This window comes from Amphiura filiformis, chromosome 5 (genome assembly GCF_039555335.1).
Source record: "Amphiura filiformis chromosome 5, Afil_fr2py, whole genome shotgun sequence".
Classification (NCBI taxonomy): domain Eukaryota; kingdom Metazoa; phylum Echinodermata; class Ophiuroidea; order Amphilepidida; family Amphiuridae; genus Amphiura; species Amphiura filiformis.
Window position 1 is genome coordinate 12,704,828 of NC_092632.1, and position 19,579 is coordinate 12,724,406.

Sequence of the window (19,579 nt, forward strand, 5' to 3'; positions counted from 1 at the left end):
ATGACAATCAGGGGGAGAGTAGGCATAAAAATAGGTTAATATATTGGCAGATTTCTCATTAAAGACTAGCAAACATCCACACATACAACCCATGCACACACTTAATAGAAGACACACATCCATCCACACACCCAACTTGTGTATTCACATTCATGTCCACACTCACAAAACCGCAGTTATATAATTCTATTATGACCTGCCAAAGATGTGTCCTACAGTCCTACATCCAACTTGTTATTTTCAAATATTTGTACCAACAGTAACTAATGTGTTAATTATTGATCAGATCAACAGCATCCGTTGTCCGAAACTGCCAATTACGTGACCATGCATTTGACGTTCAATGATACATTCATCATTTATTGAAATGTAGAACAATAAGTAATGAATAAAATGAGTTACAGGTGATACTAATGAAATTATATTCTGTACAAGAGTGCCTATAGATTGGATATGATTGATAGCTAAATGACGTGCTATGGCATATTTTGACATTTCAAAAACAATTTGGTGAAACGTGGAAAAAAAAAAGGATGTAAGCTCTTAGGTTCATAGACATTTTAATGTAAATTAAGAAATTCTTATGTGCATCAAAATGTTTCAAATTGGGGGAGTTCCAATACATTTTTGTGCTCATCTATATGTTTTTACTAGGCCTATTTAGTATTTATGCCTTGAAGGTAGTCAATTTTACAGCAGCAAACATTGCATGTGCTTTCAGAATCAAAAAATGTTGCTTAAGGAAAATATTGAGCTTCACATATGTTATATTTGATGACAATTAATTTCTGATCACTTAAATCACACATTTGCTAATACTAATAATATTTAATGTGAAAAATATATTTTATGTGGCCATTTAAAAATAAATCTAGAATATAATTTCTATATACTTTACAGTAAAACAACTTCATTTCATGAATTTTGTAAGATCAGTTTTGCAAAATCCAGTCTCTGTAAATTCATCTGGGTTTGACTTGTTGTATGTTTGATAAACTCAAAAATAAATGATGAATCTCAGGAAATTAATTGCTACAAAAATACCAGCCATTTCTGATTCATAAACCCAACCGAATCCTGCAAAATTAAGTTGTTTTAGTTACAATATTCCTAACTCTAATCCTAACTTTACCCTTTGATCAAATCTGAACCCCACATTTCAAGTCCACTCAATTGCAATTTTGTACTTGAATACAGCATCCTGACCCAAGTAGCATTTTTATCATAGTGAGAGACAGGGCGACCATCTTTCACTGTAATCCGTCTCTACTGAAGTTGAGAATAATGCTATGTTAGATTTCTCAGTGGCAAATTTGAATCATGCACACTTACCTAATCAGAATTGTCTGTATGCTGGCGGCGTATACGCACTGATTTGAATCTGCCACAGCAAAATGCAACATTGCTCTCAACCTGACACGAGACACACTATAGGATATCAAACAAGCTCATCTCTAAGGACAAAGTTGTATAACCCTAACATGTGTGGACATAGTGTTGGGTACAAAACCTCATACTCCATTACTTACAGGTTCATAAACTGTGCCATTGGCATTGAGATAATTGTCACCTGAAAGTGGACCACAATGACAAGTCACCTATAATTGTGACTACATGTATTCTGACAACACACTACACTGTGTTGACAGAAACAACATGTCAGAATTTCTCTACAGCTATGTCATATAAGAAAGGCAGGCCATACAAAACACAACTTGTTTAGATGATATAAAAGCTATGCCATGTACAATAGACAACATGTTTACATAGTTTCTGCAGCTTTTACATTTTGTGAATTTGGAAAGAAGCTTTATCATTTGTCTGTTCTATCAATATCATGTGATTTTGAAATTGAAAAGATGCAGATATTTCATGATGTTGTGTATATGCTAAGATTTCCAATAGTTGCAGAAATTAAATAAGATGCAAAAATGAATGTGAATGTGTGCAGCATACAAAAGAGACAAGCCTGAAGCTGCAATCTAGGCCAGCCAGGCTAGGCACGGACTTGTCACATGATAGAAATCTGTGAAAGTCAATAAGCCTGAAAGTAGGGTAGTTGGACATGGTTTATGTTTCACCAGAACACTCAGCCATTGCATGTTGTTTACATGTAAAAGGATGTTACTGAGACAAATAGAGATAACAACTTACTAGCATTCACATGTGCTTATATCTTTTACAGGTTTATTGCTTTGTATACAAATTTTAATGTGTAAATCTTATTGATATTTTTGCAGGCCAAATTAGAAAATGGAATGCCCAGTGAAATTGTAAGCAAAATCAACCTTGTGGATCTGGCTGGGAGGTAAGTTTTTATCCAGGGAGGATGTTATTATGGTGTGTGGTTATGTGTTGCTTTTCCAAACACTGGCTAACAAGGAAACACACATTAGAAATCTCTGTGTAACTGTGAACTCACAGAAATGGAGGAAGTCTGCGATTCCTGGGTCCATTTCACTAAACTTTTAACTCAAGTAACTATCTGTAAGTTACGAATACCCTTTTAAGTCATTTTAGTGAAATGGGTTTTACGATGCACTGTAAGTTACAATTTATTTTGAGACTTACAAAGCTTTTAAAAGCATTATAAACAATGACAGCAGTTGGGATGTAGGGTCATTGCGCACCTGAAGAATGGAAACCTAACTTTGCCCACAGTAAAAAAAAAATGCGGGAATAATCCATAAACTGGTACAAATCCATTAATTTCTGTAGTCTAAAAAAAAGGGTGTTTAATTTTGTTGATGACATTAAGGCAATTTGCTGATGAATTCTTTTTTGGTTAGCATTAAATCAATAAAATTATGAAGATAAATATGTAAAGTTAATTGGAAGAGAACATGATCAGTATGTAAACCCTATAGCTTTCCATATACTCAACGTTTATTGCTGCACTACAATAACTGTTAGAGAGTATTCGATTTCACTTAGAATTGATTTACACCTGAGAGCTTAGATATGATAACCTGTTTTTAAGTGTTTAGATGATAAGCAGCTGAATTGAGTGAAGGAGAAAAAATAAGGGTTTCTGGTTTAAATTGTACATGTTATATTACTGGCTTGATATCAATACATTTCTACTGTATGATAACAAAGAATAAACATTCCAATACACTAATAACATTTTAATGAATTTATTAATTAATCAGCAAATGAATTACTGTACGTAGTGTGGAAAATTTCCCCAGGCAAGTGCCTGACAAGATCAATGATGAAAAGATAGGAGATGTTGTTAAATGATTTAGATGGACTAGTGCCTGTGGGTGTATGACATATATATATTTATCAAGAGATATGAAGGGAGGTAATATTTATAATAGGTAAAATGTTCATGAAGGGTTAGTGTTATCTATGTGGATGGTGATACCTAATCTGAGACAATACCTTTTAGGCTACACAAGGTAGTAGTAACCTCCATCAAATCTTCAAATGACAGTTTGGGTCACATCCAGAACATTGACATGAGATTGTGGTGTGTTTTACCTCACAATGAATTAAACAGGATAGACACTGCACCCTTGGAGTGGAATATACAGGGTGTCCCTGAAAGAACTGTTCCATCAGAAACTTTGATTATTTGGTATATTACTGCTGGAATCAAACATGACTAAATAATTGATGTATTTGTACAGTGAAGTAGATTTCTTTTTGACATTGGGGGCCTAGGGGGATGGGGTCGGGAAAAATTTCTTGAAGAATAGTGAATCCATCATCTTTTTGCGACAGAAGAATGTTTTTGTACAAATTTTACCATATTGAAACTAAATTGGTGAAATATAATGCAAAAGTGGAATAAATGTGCTCGAAGCGGGCAAAAATTGGCACTTTTGGGGCTAAAAATCCTGTTCATCAAAATGATCCAAAATTACGCACAGGTTTACTTCAAAGCTCTACTCTAAACACATGTCAGTAACCAAGCAGTTATCCAACTGACACAAAAGCAAAATGCACTGACATGGAATAGCTTCCTGAACCACATTCACAGCCCAATAATTGGCACCCAGCACAAGAAATCTGTGAGATTGATTACAAGATCCTTGCACAGGTGATAATTCCCAAAGAGTAAGTGGAATAGTAAGGAACAAGACCTGTTTCTTGAAGAAAGTACGTGAAAAGCAGAACGCAGCACCATTTTATCATCTATGCAAGGATCTTGTATGCATTCTTACAGATTTCTTAAATAATTAATAAATAATAATAACAGCAATTTCCCCAATATGTCAGAGGTCAAAGTGTCCCAAAACTGCTCTCAAAAGCCGGAAGTTACAATGGCGATTGGGCTTATTTACAGTTTCGTTTTTGAAATATTTATAAGAATTTTTCAAAATACCCCATTTTAAATCCATTTCACAGATTCAAATATCAATCAATGATCTGTATCTGGAGTACCAAGTATTGAGAATGAGGCATCTATAATTGTCATGATTGTTCACTGATATATAGTTTATATTTGACTCATCGGAATAGATTATTATTATTCAAAAGAAGTATGATTTTCAAGTTGTTATAATTCAAGAAAAGAGCAGGCAGTTGTCAAAATTCAAAAAGGATTTGTTTTTTCCTCACCAACATCGCCTATTTAGTTCTCTTTGGTTCAGGCAATAAAATACTTTTCAATCATACAGTTCTTTCACAGAGACCCTGTAGTGTACCTCCAGCTTATCACACATCTAACAAAACATGTTTTTAGTTGTTGCTTATGTACAATCTGCATATAATGCAACTTTGCCAATTAAACACCAAGGGCTATATGCACAAACACTCTCTTCTACAATTTTGACCTTTTGCCAGAAAATGCAGGAGGTATACCATTTCTTGGATTTCTCCCATTTGCAGCAATTTAATATGCTGTTTTTCCCATAGCATAATTGGCTGTATGAACTCTTTATTTTCCGTATAAAAGTTTGAAATCTAAAGAAATAAAGGGTAATACTGTATCCTTTACACCCAATTTATGTGTCTGAGGCCGTAAAAATGTAAATAGTTTTTAATGTTTTTACTACCGAGGACACATTATTTGGGTGTAAAGGATAAAGGTAGCATCCTTTATTTTTGATTCTTTGCCGCAAAAATAGTGTGATTTAAAGAGTAAATATCACTTATATGCCCATTTAAGGTAGTATGAACGGCTATGGTGTCATGCTCAGATTTGCTTTAAAATGATACTGAATGTGGAGATGGGTGAGAAAAACTCACCTGCCAATTTTTAATTTTTTCCAAAAGAGCGTTTTTGACTTACGTAATTTTTTGTGATTGGAAAACCCCATAGACTTTACACACGGCATGTTTTTGGCATGTTGCCAAGTTCTTCAAATCAGCTCAATTTTTGAAAACAAGTAATTGGTTTAAATGTGATTTTCTCTCCTTTATACCCACTGCATAAATCGGATTTTTAATTTATTTTATTGCAAAAATGCTACTTAATAAAGGACAAATTTTTTCCAAGATATTGGCCTTAACAAAGGAGATATAAAATGGTAATGTTAGTACTTTTTTCAATTTTCTTGACTTTTTCTAGAAACACTAAATTACCTAAATTCTAGAATTTTTTTGGAGCTAACTGTAGGTCCAATTTCAACAAACAAGGTGTCATATGAAAGGTAATCAAATTTAGAAAATTCTCTCGCCAGCTTTTTTTAATTAAGTGTTTCTATTTTAAGTTATAGGTGTTTGTAAATTTCCCTAAAATCAAAATTTCAAAAATAAAATTTTCTAAAACATTAAACACTTTATCCAAAAAAGCTGGCGAGAGAATTTAGATATTAAGCTTATACACCATCCCTGAAAGTTTGGAAAGCATAGCACACTCCATGTTGGCAAAAAAATTATAATGTGGAAAAATTTAGGTAATTTTCAAAAAATAAAGAAATACATAAGAAATGGTAACATTTTTATGAAACTCTAAAAATAGGTGGAGTGATGACTTATCTTTAGTTTGTTCTAAGTTTTAAATTAATACACAATTCCAATTTGCTATTGTGGCTATTTTGCTGCAAGCTTGATTAGCCGTTCATACTACCTTAAAGTTGTTTACATCAAGGTAAAGCATGTATGCGAGCAAGTAGCGGTGCATATCATGTTAAATTTGTAACCTTACACATTGCTTTGCGTAGAATGCGTTCCATATGCAATTAATCGGAGCACAATATTTCAAATATAGTGCTTTCATATGGTGCATTTTGTCAAATCGCATCGCTTAATTTTTATTAATGGGGTGTGAGGGTAATAGAGTGTTTCTTTTAAGCTAGAGTAAATTGCAGCTCATGTTTTATATTGTTTGTTTTGGAAAGAATCTTAAGATACTGGTTAAGATCTGAATGATTATTTTTATGTATTCTTCCTTATAGTAGGCAAGGTTTCATATTTCAACCATCATTCATAAAATAATAATTTTGTACATTTCTTTTGAATCTACTTTTGTGTTTTTTTACAGTGAGCGAGCCAAATATAATTTCAGCAAGGACCGCTTACAAGAGGGAGCCAACATCAACAAATCCTTAGTCACCCTTGGCAACTGCATCTCAGCATTAGGTAAGATGATGTCACAAATTCACCAATATTTGGTGCCGAGTTGATCATCGGCTATTGTTGCAAGTGACATTATAATTCTGTACAGTAGAATACTTAAATAGTATAACAATGATTATGAGGTGGATGCGGGTGCAGACATTTGTTATACACAGAGTGCAGTTGCTGTAGTGGACTTCATACTCACTTGCTCCCATTTGCAGTCAGGCTCTGCACCCGTATCCACCTGTTAGCTTAATCTTGTTATTATGACAAAGGTAAGCGTTACATTTGAACGACAGGAATGAATAGCTTTATCGTTGCATCTTTGGTAAAGGTAAATCTGGTGGCAACACATCAGTGTATCCCAGAGTGGCCATCTCTCTTTCAATTACAAGTGGGCTAGTCTGTGTATTAATGTTGATATCAGTGGGATGTGCTTCATGATCCATTTCATGTTTCACCACTAGATTACTTCATTGACCATTTCTGTATTTCACAAAAATATGCATTTGCAAAAAAACAAACCATCAAACTAATTACATCATCAATTCCAGTGTGCATTCTCACTCAGTGTTAAGACATACAGTGGCATTGTACATGCCCTCTGGTGATGATGACATAGATTTGGTTTCTTTTGCAAAGAATTTTGGGAAATCCCCAAATGGTCAATTGACCAATCAAGATCTCACCTCTGTATTTGTACACTTGTGTGCAAAATGGCAAAATACATCAAAGAAATGTGATGGCCTTGGTAGCAGTATATCATTAAATTGCTTGATCAGTGCTAATTTCACAAAGACACACCGCACAGGCAATCGCTGCAGATCTCACATAAAACTAAAATGAGTTTGAGTGGTTAATGGTTTTTTAGACCTGGTGATGTCTATTGAATTTGTTATGAAACTTTGTCCCATCCCAGGGCATTGCATGCAGTCATCACTACATAAAGGTATCAGTGAAAAGGTCTTGTGTCCTTCTAAACATTCACACAGTTCTATTATTTCAATCAAATAATATTTGTAGAAGGATAATTGTAGCAGCATCCATTGGCCATTGTAATTTAGCCTTTTTACAGCTCACTGTTCTTCCTGAATGAAGTGTTTATTAAAAAAAAGTCAATAATTTTAGATCATGTTCTATTGACTGCTTTACCACAAACTAATAATAACAAATGCTTCAATAAAAAAGCAGCTGCAGATATTTAGATTTTGTGAATACAAATGTCAAAACATTAGTTCATGTTGTTTCCTTCTTCAAGAAATACAAAAATATGTTGCTTCCTACTTCAAAATTGTTTCTTTTATGAGAATATTTGATGATAGATGTACATACAACATAGTTATGTGCAAACAAGATTCAAGCAACTTCCGGCCTCTATACAGGAAGGATGGATGGGCAACACAGAAATAAACAGAAAATATGGACTCAATGCCATCTTTGTTCAGGCATGGAGGATTGTTTTTGTATTTGATCAGAATGCATTCAAAACTATAGTATGAATTCCAATTTAATGAATGCAGCTTTCAACAGCTGTACTCGATCTAACCGCGATCGTATATCGCGTATTTCAAACTACAACGCGAATGCACAACCTTGGATACAATGCTAACCAATCACGAGTGCATTGGCATGGTTGTATTCACTTCCGCATTACGCAAGCACAGGCGTACACGCTGGCGTACATCACATAGTGTACACAATAAATGGTCGCGCTATTGAAAACTGTGTTCGTTCAATTGGAATTCCCTCTATAATTGCAGACTTGGTTTCATTTGAAATAATGCCCTGTGCCTTGTGGGGGAAGATTTTTTTTCCACCCCGATCTTGGTATTAGCCAAATAATACCAACTCGGCCAGACCCACACAAACAATTTGAAACGATCTTTGGTTGCCTTGTAGGGCATTCATTTGAAATGTTTCATAGAGAGACAAACTGATTGCATCAAATGAGAGACACATAAATCAGTTACGGCATTTAAGTAGCATGGGGAATGATGTATTGGGCTATTGTCCTGCTGTCTATCAAGTACTTTAGACTATAGCGGGAGACACCATCCACATACATCATCCACTCCGCACGCTAAATAAAGGTTGCTAATATTTCATTTGCGTTGAGAATCAATGCAATGATGCTGTCAATTGTGCACATTTGCATCATGGCATGTTATGCATAACATTTTTCAGACATTTTGTAACTAGTTTGATTTTGTATGTTGAATGCACACATTTGTACCATTGATTTTTCACTCTGATGTGGCATTGCGCAGTGCACATTTCATTGGGCGCAGCTTCAAATCTCTAGCGTTCATTCAAGGCACTGGCATACACACACGATTAAAGATGCCTCATACACACACGAAAACTGCTGCCCCAACGCATTGACATCACTGCCACATCAGGGCAAATAATGGTAAGGTAATATGTTTGTAATGTTCTTGCTATGTTCTACTGTCCGCATATGCTTGCACACACAGTAGGTGATCAGTACAGTGGTAAGACCTCTTGTAACATTCTTGTATGTATTGTTACCTGCTTCTAGCAAAGAGGTTAGATAAGGAGAGACAGACTCCATACAGACCTGTGCCTAATGATATGGGAAATGAGCTGTATTGGATTGTCACACATACGGACCAAAATACCTTTGGCATTTTTGTTGCGAAAGGTTTGCGCATGTGGTGCTTAAAATTCGTAATCAGGATAACACATGACATGCAGATCACACAAAAAAACATGTGCTGGAAATTTAAGTTTGCCAGACAAATGGTGAAAAATCTGCAGGAGTATCAAGCATGGTGAAGTCAGGTCTCTTTTTGTCTAACCTCTTTGACCACCACACATAATCATAATTCTTTCTTGTAACCCATCGTAACAAATCAATAATCCATATTTAAACTTATGGTTGAAATGAATGATGTGATGAAATTTTTATTATCTTTATTCAAATCTTTGTCTTCTTGTTACGAATAATTTTATGTTATTTCTACAGTCCATATGGCTTCCATGAGACAGTGACTTCAGTGTGTGCTTCAGTGGGTGTGTTAAATGGTATGAGTTGAACAAGTGCTTTCAAAGGTGGTGCATCTGTACAAAGTAACTGCGACAAAAGCTGATAAAGTACTCTGTTTCGAGGAAGCCAAATGGACTATTATAGATATGATAATAATAATATGTCGAAAGTTTAAGTTTAAACTCCTTTCTGTGTGACATGTCCTGAAAGAAATGTCCTCTATACTGTGTATATTATTTTTCTTTTTGTTGTATAACCATGTATAATGCGAACAGCCATTATTTATATCAACTGTAGCAAACACAGAAATAGATAAGGAGAATTTGAACTCTTTGTCCAAACGTAGAGAACATTTTTGGGAGGTATTTGTGTTTTGCTTGGAACATACAAGCATAGTCTTTGGAAATTGGTAGCAATCATGTGGTTAAAATTTAATTGGTTTATATTTTTTCTTTATTGAAAATGACTGGTTTAGAGCAAAACATGTTGGGGTTTCTACTAACTGTTAGCCAGTCTTAAGATAATTTTGCTAGTTCTTGTTTTTGTTTTGTTGATATACCATAAGGACTTGTCTAATGGTGCATATGGGTTAACTTGCCATAACTGGAATTGAAACTAAAATAAGAGTACAGACCCTTAATTTTTGTTGCGATTTTCTCTATATGTATGTGAAATAGCAAAAGGCAAAGGAGCCCATGTGCACCACTAGGCCAATCTTTCCAGTATGTTGTATCCACAGACGAAAGAGCAACAGACCGCGTACAATCAGTCAAAGTCCCCGTGCATTGTATGATGTGAGTTCTCGCATATTCATGAGGGCCAATTGTTTGATTGTGTCTAACAATCATGCCAGCGTTGTATGCCTTCGCATAGAGCGTTGCGTGCTTTTGTGATTACACGATAGACCATGAAAATATGCGGTAATTGTGTAGCAGTCTCGTCTGTCACATTTCATGGAGCAATCGGCCCTCATTATCGGGTGATGCTGAGACTTTGACTGATTGCAAGTGGTCTGTTACCTCTTTCGTCTGTGGTTGTATCTATCAAGTTTCTTTTTATTTGCAGGTTGATTTAATTTAACTGCTAAATTCTGAAGGAAGGATGTAAACTTAAATCTACTACAAATATGTGATATTTTTGTTTTTTTTTTAACCTCTTAGAACTTTATCATTGTTTTGGTTTGATGTGCATTTACCACTATTTTAAATTCTTTTATTTCAGCTTCAAACCTGTTATGTAACCTGAATTGAGCCTAATATTTATGATTTTGAAAAAAAATATTAATAAAGTTTAGCAAACAATCAACATTAGGAGTATCTGTGAAAGAATTGCTAAACACTAATACCAGTTTTGATGATTTCATTTTGCAGCTGAAAACTCTATGCGCCTTACATCTTCCAATAGTGTTGAAAGCCTTGTTAGCGATGACGGAGACGCAAGTCCAAGTCCTCGCAATGCAACCACCGCTACTACCAAGAAAAGTGCCTTTATTCCATACAGGAATTCACTGTTGACATGGCTCCTTAGGGACAGTCTAGGGGGCAATGCAAAGACAATTATGATTGCAAGTAAGTACACCTACTCTATGTCTTCATAGCCTACTTGTATTTATTTTGTGATTAGGTTTTCATAACTGGAAAAATGCTACAATAGTGTCAACACACCAGGCCAAGAAAAAAATCAACCAATCAAAAGCTGTTAAATATGGGTTATTCCTTCATGTAATTTTACACAAAATTAGGGTTAGGGTTAAGTTTAGGGTTAGTTTAGGGTTGGGATTAGGGTTAGGATTAGCTTACACGAAATAATTACATAAAGAATCTACCTAAATATGCTTTTACCATGTTTAGGATTAAGATGAGGGCTAGGAAAGGATCAATCAAATTGGGACAAATTGTCAATCAATATTATGGATAATATTATGGATAGAAGTTCATAGAACTGAATTACTCTGAAAGTTGACATGATTTTTTTTTTACTATACATGCATTACATCATAGATTCACCATGGTCTTATGTGACCTGATATCAAATCTTACTGGATCAGCAGGTGAACACATACTTTCCTCCTCATTACTTTTTAGAGAATATGAAATAATAATTGGAAGTCAAAATAAATCAAGCATTAATGTAACCTAATCAAATCCTATAAGGTTCAACTAAATAAACATGAATCAATTGGTAGTGCAGTTTTACAAGATTTTATCCGAGAAATTTCAATCCTAACAACACAACCAGATTCCTCTATGGTTATAAGCATGATAAGCTTGCATATTAGAAATTGTCCCATAGTGTACCTCTGATGTATTTCAAGAGTATGTTTTGATTGCTGCTTAATGGTCTATATGGTATGTCTTGGCCACAGTGGTTAGCAAATTCTTGTAAATTGTGCTGAGGCTTATGGGTTTATGCATGTGCGTAGCACACTATAAATCACTGCGCTTTTTTGGATTTTGTTGTTGTTGTATTTGTTTCTTTACTCCTGAGGTGTTACATCTTATATGAAGTCCACATGGTATTAGCAGGGATTAATAAAAAATTGGGATATGACATCAGACTTCAGCAGTTCTACAGCTATGCAAGCTGCCATTACCCTGTCAGTGCGTATCCACGAACAACCTGTAGCTTATGTCACATGGGGATGTGTACTATTCCTGTGTGGGTTCTAAGGGATGTGCTATTAGCTACCCCAATGTGTCAAATTTCTGGTTACCTGTGGGTTCTTTTTATTCACACATTTTTTGTATCTTGCTTACCGTAACCAACCACATTCTGCCATGGGATAAAAATAGTTCAACCAAATTCACCTCATAAGTAACACACAATAGACCATTTTGGTAAGTCACAAAATCCACAACAAAAAAACCTACGTCATCACATTATTTAATGTGCATGCTCGACCAGTGGAATGTGCGCAGTGACAATGATGTAGTTCAATGATGTAGTTCCGATTTGTTTGGCAAACCTATTTACTACAAGTAGGAATAATGTTCAAAAAGTGTACTCCCATCTTTTAGAGTACAAACTGCAGGTTGATTAATTTGATTTCACTGATTTATAATTTGTTTCAATTTCACATCTTCGCTATGAATCATGTACTCACCTGAAAAGCCTTGTGGAATAAGTTTGAAAGTGAAATATTTTGTTGTCAGCCATTATTGTACATTAAACAACACCATTTTGTTTATCATTTTATATTTTTCAGCTATTTCACCCGCCAGTACAAATTTCAATGAGTCCATGAGTACACTACGCTATGCAAGAAGAGCCAAACGTATCATAAATAATGCAATAATCAATGAGGTATGTAACATGCGAATGAGCTCTAATCATGTGGTAAATAATGTCAATGATTGATTCATGATAAGGCTATCACCCTTTTTAGTGAAGGAATCTGGTTTGGGATGTTGGTCACAGTCTAAATCATTGTCAGACCTGTTGCTCAAAAAGAATATTTTGATTATGTAATTATTGTTCATGATCGTTGGGAACTGATGGCTCATTTTGTATGTCTTTTCTCCCTCCATCAGTTCCAAGCACAGGAATAAAAAAAAAAAAAAAAAAAAAAAAAAAAAAAAAAAAAAATTGTCAGGACAAAATTCTAGAGTGGAAATTTTGTGACATAAAAGTGACACATATCAGAATTGGTTGGGTTTTGACAAACAATTTCTAGGCTGTCAATTTACTTACTGTCAAGTATTGCTAATTGGAAATGGGAGTAATTTTTGCCATTTTGTTGCATTTAATCTAATTGCATGTGACATGTATCTAATAAGGCAAAGTATGAAACACTTGAATGATTGATTAGAGCTTACGCTATGAGGATAATGGCTTATGCACATTAGCCTTTTATATTATGAATGTATGTTAATGAAATTAATGTATTGTGAGTGTGCTGGATCATTATGCCATGTGGACAGAAATGAGTGTGCCATATAACATCTCATTTCTGAGGTTTTGCAAATATATCTTGGGTAAAGAAATCTTTTCTTTAGGATAAAACAATGTAGGTAACAGTTAACTTGGTGCTTTAACTGTCAAATAGGGAACCTTTTTAGAGGAACAAACCAGAAAATTGTCTATTTAATTTTTTAAAACAATAAATGCAGGACAATATATTAATTAAGTTTCAAATTAAGTTAAAGAGGTAAAATTGATGGTAATTATATTCTTTTATATGATTTGATTTCAGGATCCCAATGTGAGATTGATTCGTGAATTGAGATTAGAGATTGACAGACTGAGACAATTACTCAGTTGTGCTAGTCTGGTAAGTAATTCATGTGGAGAGTCAACATATGATATATAATAATAACCAAGTCATAAATCTGAAATTTGAGTATAACCTGGCATATCAACTAGAGCATGAGCATTGTGATATGTTCAGCCTAACAGTAGGCTTAGGCTGAAATAATTACTCAACTAGTTTGGTAGTAACTGAGATAAGATCCACTGTAATGCTATACAAGTCATAAATCTTCAGAAATTTGAGTATGGTCTGGCTCATGAACTAGAGCATGGTGATCATGCTATGATCAGCCTAATAAGAGCTAGCGGCTTGATGAAACAATCACCCATCTGTGCTGGTTTGGTGTGTAACTTAAGTACAGAACAATAACTAAAAGTGATTGCAAGTCATACATTGTCAGACATTTTGATCAGTTTGGCATATCAGTTTAGAATGTGATGATTATTGTGTCAATGATGATCACCCTTTGGGAAGGGTTGCTATAGGTTTGGACATAAAGAAGTAGATTGAAAAAATGAATTGAATCAGTTGACTGAGTTTTAAAAACTAGGGTCATGTTGGCGGAATTTAGTTTCCAGGAAATATTCCAGGAAATATATTGAAAATTTCAACTTCATTTTTGTCATTGAGATACAAAATATGCCAGTGAGTATTTCCAAAGTGATGATGTATATAGTAAATCAGTAAATCTAAATTTGACATTATTATTGAGTATTACTGTCAAGCACTAATTTGTGATGGTGTGATACCCTGATCACAAATCATGTTTGTTGCTATAAATCTACTCTGGTATTACATGTTTTCCATGTCATATACTGTATTAGGTCAAGAATGGGCTATTCCAGTTGAAATCCATACATCACCTATGGAAGACACAACCTTAATCTTCCACACAGGGAGTGTGAATTTCAAATGTGATTACCTGAATGTATGCTCCATTTGAAATCTACACTCCCTGGGTGGATGAAGGTTGTGTCTTCTATAAGGGATGTATGGATTTCAACAGGAATAGCTAAATCTTAACACTTTTGTTAGTTCTAAAAATGGAAAGGAATCAAAATGATACACATGTGCCGTGCTTGTAAAAATGTATGTACAAAAATGTATGTGCAATTGTATATTTTTGCACGCTACATCCAAGTTTATTCAATTTACAGCCAAATTATCCATTCAATATCTGACTAGTGAAAATTGCCACAATTCATATCTTGTTCATATTAATGTCAAAATCATCACTGATTCTAACCATGTTTGTGTTTGTCATTTACAGAGTAGTTCCCAGAATTCCCTCGTCCATGATGGCGCTATCAGTAAAATGCTGCAGGAAAATGAACAAAGAATTGATCAATTGACAGAGGCTTGGGTTGACAAGTGGAAGGAAGCAGCAACTATTATGAGGGTTAGTAAACAGTTATTCATAACCTCTTGGGTGCAAGACCCAAACAAACTTATTTATTTGTCAAAACGCGAACACGATGAGTGGTTACTAATAAACAACAGTGGACCTCCGCATAACATTAGTAACATTTCTGTTTTTTTGGTGATTTTCAACCAGAAAGCCACCCTTGATTTTGACTGTTTGCTGCTCCAAAAGACCCCCTTTTACCAGTCAGCTCCCAAGGCCCACTACCTCAAAATTCGGGAGCATACCAAACAAAAATTTATGATGTGCACCCGGGATGTTGTCAATTATTTTTTCTTCAGATTTTTCCATTATTGTCTTTTCTATCAGTTGCTGTCAAAGGAAACACTTTGTTATGAAACTATAAATCAAACACTAAATTGAAAGCTCTTGATAGCAGTCAACAACTATTATACAATTATGTTTAACCTTTTCACCTGTCATATTCATGTAGGAATGCAATGTAGGCATCCGTCGAGAGAGTGTTGGCGTGATAGTAGAATCTGAACTACCTCATCTCATTGGTATGGATGATGATTTACTCAGTACTGGTATCATTCTATATCATATCAAGGTTAGTAGTCCCTTTAGTTAATGTCAAATTCATTAATAGTTACTGTTGGTTATAATTCTTTTTCACCTACCAAACCTTGCCTATATATATGTAACTTAAACTTGGCTTGCAAGAATGAAGACTCCAGTACACAGCAGCCTTTGTAATGATGACTATACCTAGCAAAAGATCTAAAACCAGTATGCTGCCCCCATGGGTTTGTGTACTAAATAGATGCAGAAAATTGAATTTTCTTCTTACAGTAGAAATTGTAAGCAGCACTAACCTTGGGCAACATTATGTCTCTGTCTACAGTCCTGATTGGTTGATTTTAGAATGCATTTTAGGTGCCAGCCCCTACTTATGTTACATGGAAATGAATCCTAAGAAAATATGATATGCTGGTTTTCAAGTCATATTCAGTGTGATCTTCAGAAAGTAATGAGATAGTAACTTCTTCTTCAGAATCTATCTATTACAAGCTTGTCAAAACATACTTTATTCAGGATTTTGTATTGTCTTATCTTTGCAGGAAGGTGAAACCAAAATAGGGAGAAGTGATGCGGAGAATGAACAAGATATAGGTAGGTATCAGTGTACATTGTTCAAATAGAATGAATCCTTCATCATTTACCAACTGCATGTTTATTGTGAGATGCTTGTTCAGTGACGACTGAAAAATGTTGCGATTGTATAGTGTCAGATTCATTCTCATGCGACTTTGTTGTGTGCCACAGCGCAACTTCCTATCTGCGCCTGTGTCTTACTGTGCCATTGTGATAGATTGCACTCTGGTTTTCTAAAATTTTGTGATCAAAAATAAATGTGATCAAAATGTCAATTTGGATACAACTGTGCAGTCTCAGTTCCCCAAATTAGGACAGACAATTTTTAACACATGTGTTTCAGTCCTCAGCCTGAACATTGACCAAATGAGGACAGCAGTCTAGTTGTCAAACATGTTTAATTTAAACATTACAATTAAAGGATCCAGATACACACAGCTATGACTTCAGATAAAATCTGATTTTATAGCAGGTCAAAACCGTGTTGTAGCTACGTACATACCTTAATTTCATTTTGGCATTGATATCGAATCTACAAATTCAAGAATTTATTTCAAGTTTCATTTTATGTTTCATTAAAAAGCATCTTCGATTTGGAATGTACTTGAGCAATTTTAAAACTATTTTCTTAAACAATTGTCATTTTCCTTTAATTTCATTGGTTCTTGCTGGTGTTATATATGTGAGACAATAGAGTCCAGCAGGGTGTGATTTGAACCGGGTGGTTGTGTGTATCGTTTGTGTGGAGCAACTCTATGTGCCGCCTTGTTGTTCCAATTAAAATAATGCTATCACCTGTGTTATATCAGACACAGCTGGGTATCAAAACAATGCTTTTATTCTATAATTATGTGATCTTTCTTTGGATATGTGGTATTGCGTCGAGAACTGTGCAAGCTGAGAACCTCAAATTCTAGTATTTGCAAGGATGATACATGCTGAATAACCTATTCCTGATATACAGCACTCATTTTCGGAGATTAAAAAGTATTACCCTGTTTTGCCAAATGAAATGTTGCTGAATCATTACACTCAAGTTGGAACTAACTGGAAATATAAAAGGCAAATTATATCATTTGGCTAATTTTTGGAAATAGGTCCAAAAATAAGCAATTTTGCATTTTATCTTACAAACACAGTCACAAATTGCTACTGCAGTTTGGTTTCTAGAAGCAAAAAATGTGTATCACAGTGACCATAGAATAGTATATAACTTATGATGTGGTACATGACCAACTTTACATGTCCATACTGCCGAAATGGAACATATTTCAGGACTGAAATATCACCAGGATCATGAGAAAAATAGGTGCTTTCATATCGAAATCTACATTTTGATGGGGTAAAGTGGGGAAATGAGAATATTAGTTCAGTTCAGTTCAGTTTCAGTTTTATTTCATCCATTCATTTATACATGTAAACATAATACAGAATAATAATTTCTTTTGACAGAGTAGTGCGGAATGTTTTAAATTATATGACAAAGGTATGAGAGGCAGTGGATGAGGATGCTACTAAACGCATAATTGAGTAAACCAATTTTAATTTCAGCCCATAAGCTAAGGGCATGATGGTATTATTAACTAGTGAATTCAACCAAAAAAATAGAAAACTATGCCCTATGACTTCTTTCATTCATTATATCTCATATTGATTATCACTATTTATCCAATTTGTTTTGGTAGTTCTCTTTGGTCCAGGGATAGAGCAGCAGCATGCTTTAGTTGAGAATCGGTTTGGTAATGTGACATTATCACCCATCAATGGTGCTCTGTGTGCTGTCAATGGTATGGACATTCAGGAATCAACACCAATAACTCAGGGTAAGTTATATAAATGAGTTATCTGTATGGATGTAGATAGCAAGAATACTATAAAGTTGCTATGCTATCTTCAGTAGACAGCAAACGTTCTATGTAGCAAACCTTGTTATCTTCAATAGACAGCAAGAGTACTATATAGTAAGAATATTTTGTAATAAACATTGCTCTTCAGTAAACAATAAGAGTACCGTGTAGTAAGCATTGTTATCTTCAGTAGACAGCATGACTAATAATTCAATAGACAGCAAGAATACGATGTTGTAAACTTTGATATCTTCAGTAGACAGCAAGAGTTCTATATATGTGACATTATCAAGGGGAATGAGTCACATGTCGACCCTGGTCGAAAATGAGATTTACATTTGTTTCTAAAGTGGACATTTAGAGCTTTCAGAAACTGAATACCCCATGTTGATAGGGCTTTTCTTTGCAAAGTTACGTCAATTTATCAATCGCTGAAAACAATATAAAACATAAGAATTTTAACACTTTCTTTGCCAATATCTCAAAATCAATATTAGAGACATCCGGTTCATTTCCCTTGATCGTGTCACATGTAGTTAATATTAGGATCTACAGTACACAGTAAGAGTATTTTGTAATAAACATTGCTCTTCAGTAAACAATAAGAGTACCGTGTAGTAAGCATTGTTATCTTCAGTAGACAGCATGACTAATAATTCAGTAGACCGCAAGAATACTATGTTGTAAACTTTGATATCTTCAGTAGACAGTAAGAGTACTATATATGTAGTTAATATTAGTATCTTCAGTAGACAGCAAGAGTATTTTGTAATAAACATTGCTCTTCAAATAACAAGGTTACTATGTAGTAAACATTGCTATCTTCAGTAAACAACATGACAAATACATTCATTAGACATTAGAGTACTATGAAGTAAACTCCAGTATCCCCACTAGACAGTAAGAGTGCTATGTAGTAAATATTGCTATCTTTAGTAGACATTGCAAGAGCACTATGCATTAACATTGTTATCTTTAGACATCAAACACAGTAGGTAGAAACATTGCTATCTTCAGTAGACAGCAATAGTGCTATGTTGTAAGTAGTGCTATCTTCAGTAGACATTGCAAGAGAACTATGCATTAACATTGTTATCTTTAGACATCAAACACAGTAGGTAGAAACATTGCTATCTTCAGTAGACAGCAAGAGTGCTATGTTGTAAGTAGTGCTATCTTCAGTAGACATTGCAAGAGCACTATGCATTAACATTGTTATCTTTATACATCATACACAGTAGGTAGAAACATTGCTATCTTCAGTAGACAGCAAGAGTGCTATGTAGTAAATATTGCTATCTTCAGTAGACATTGCAAGAGCACTATGCATTTTAATGCATAGTGCTCTGTAAAACATCGTTATCTTTAGACATCAAAAGCAGTTTGTAGATATATTGCTTTCTCAAGTAGACAGCAAGAGTACTATGTAGTAAACTTTCCTA

General features: G+C 34.6%; 1 protein-coding gene across 1 annotated transcript in view; it reads left to right on the plus strand.

Annotated features, from left to right (window-relative positions):
• LOC140152647 (uncharacterized) overlaps positions 1 to 19,579 on the plus strand; it is a 155,329-nt gene that overhangs the window by 73,496 nt on the left and 62,254 nt on the right. Inside the window, 9 exon segments of the mRNA XM_072175075.1 lie at positions 2,241 to 2,308; positions 6,437 to 6,534; positions 10,891 to 11,088; positions 12,726 to 12,823; positions 13,713 to 13,790; positions 15,040 to 15,168; positions 15,626 to 15,745; positions 16,257 to 16,308; positions 17,976 to 18,113. Coding sequence (XP_072031176.1) covers positions 2,241 to 2,308; positions 6,437 to 6,534; positions 10,891 to 11,088; positions 12,726 to 12,823; positions 13,713 to 13,790; positions 15,040 to 15,168; positions 15,626 to 15,745; positions 16,257 to 16,308; positions 17,976 to 18,113 — 979 coding nt within the window.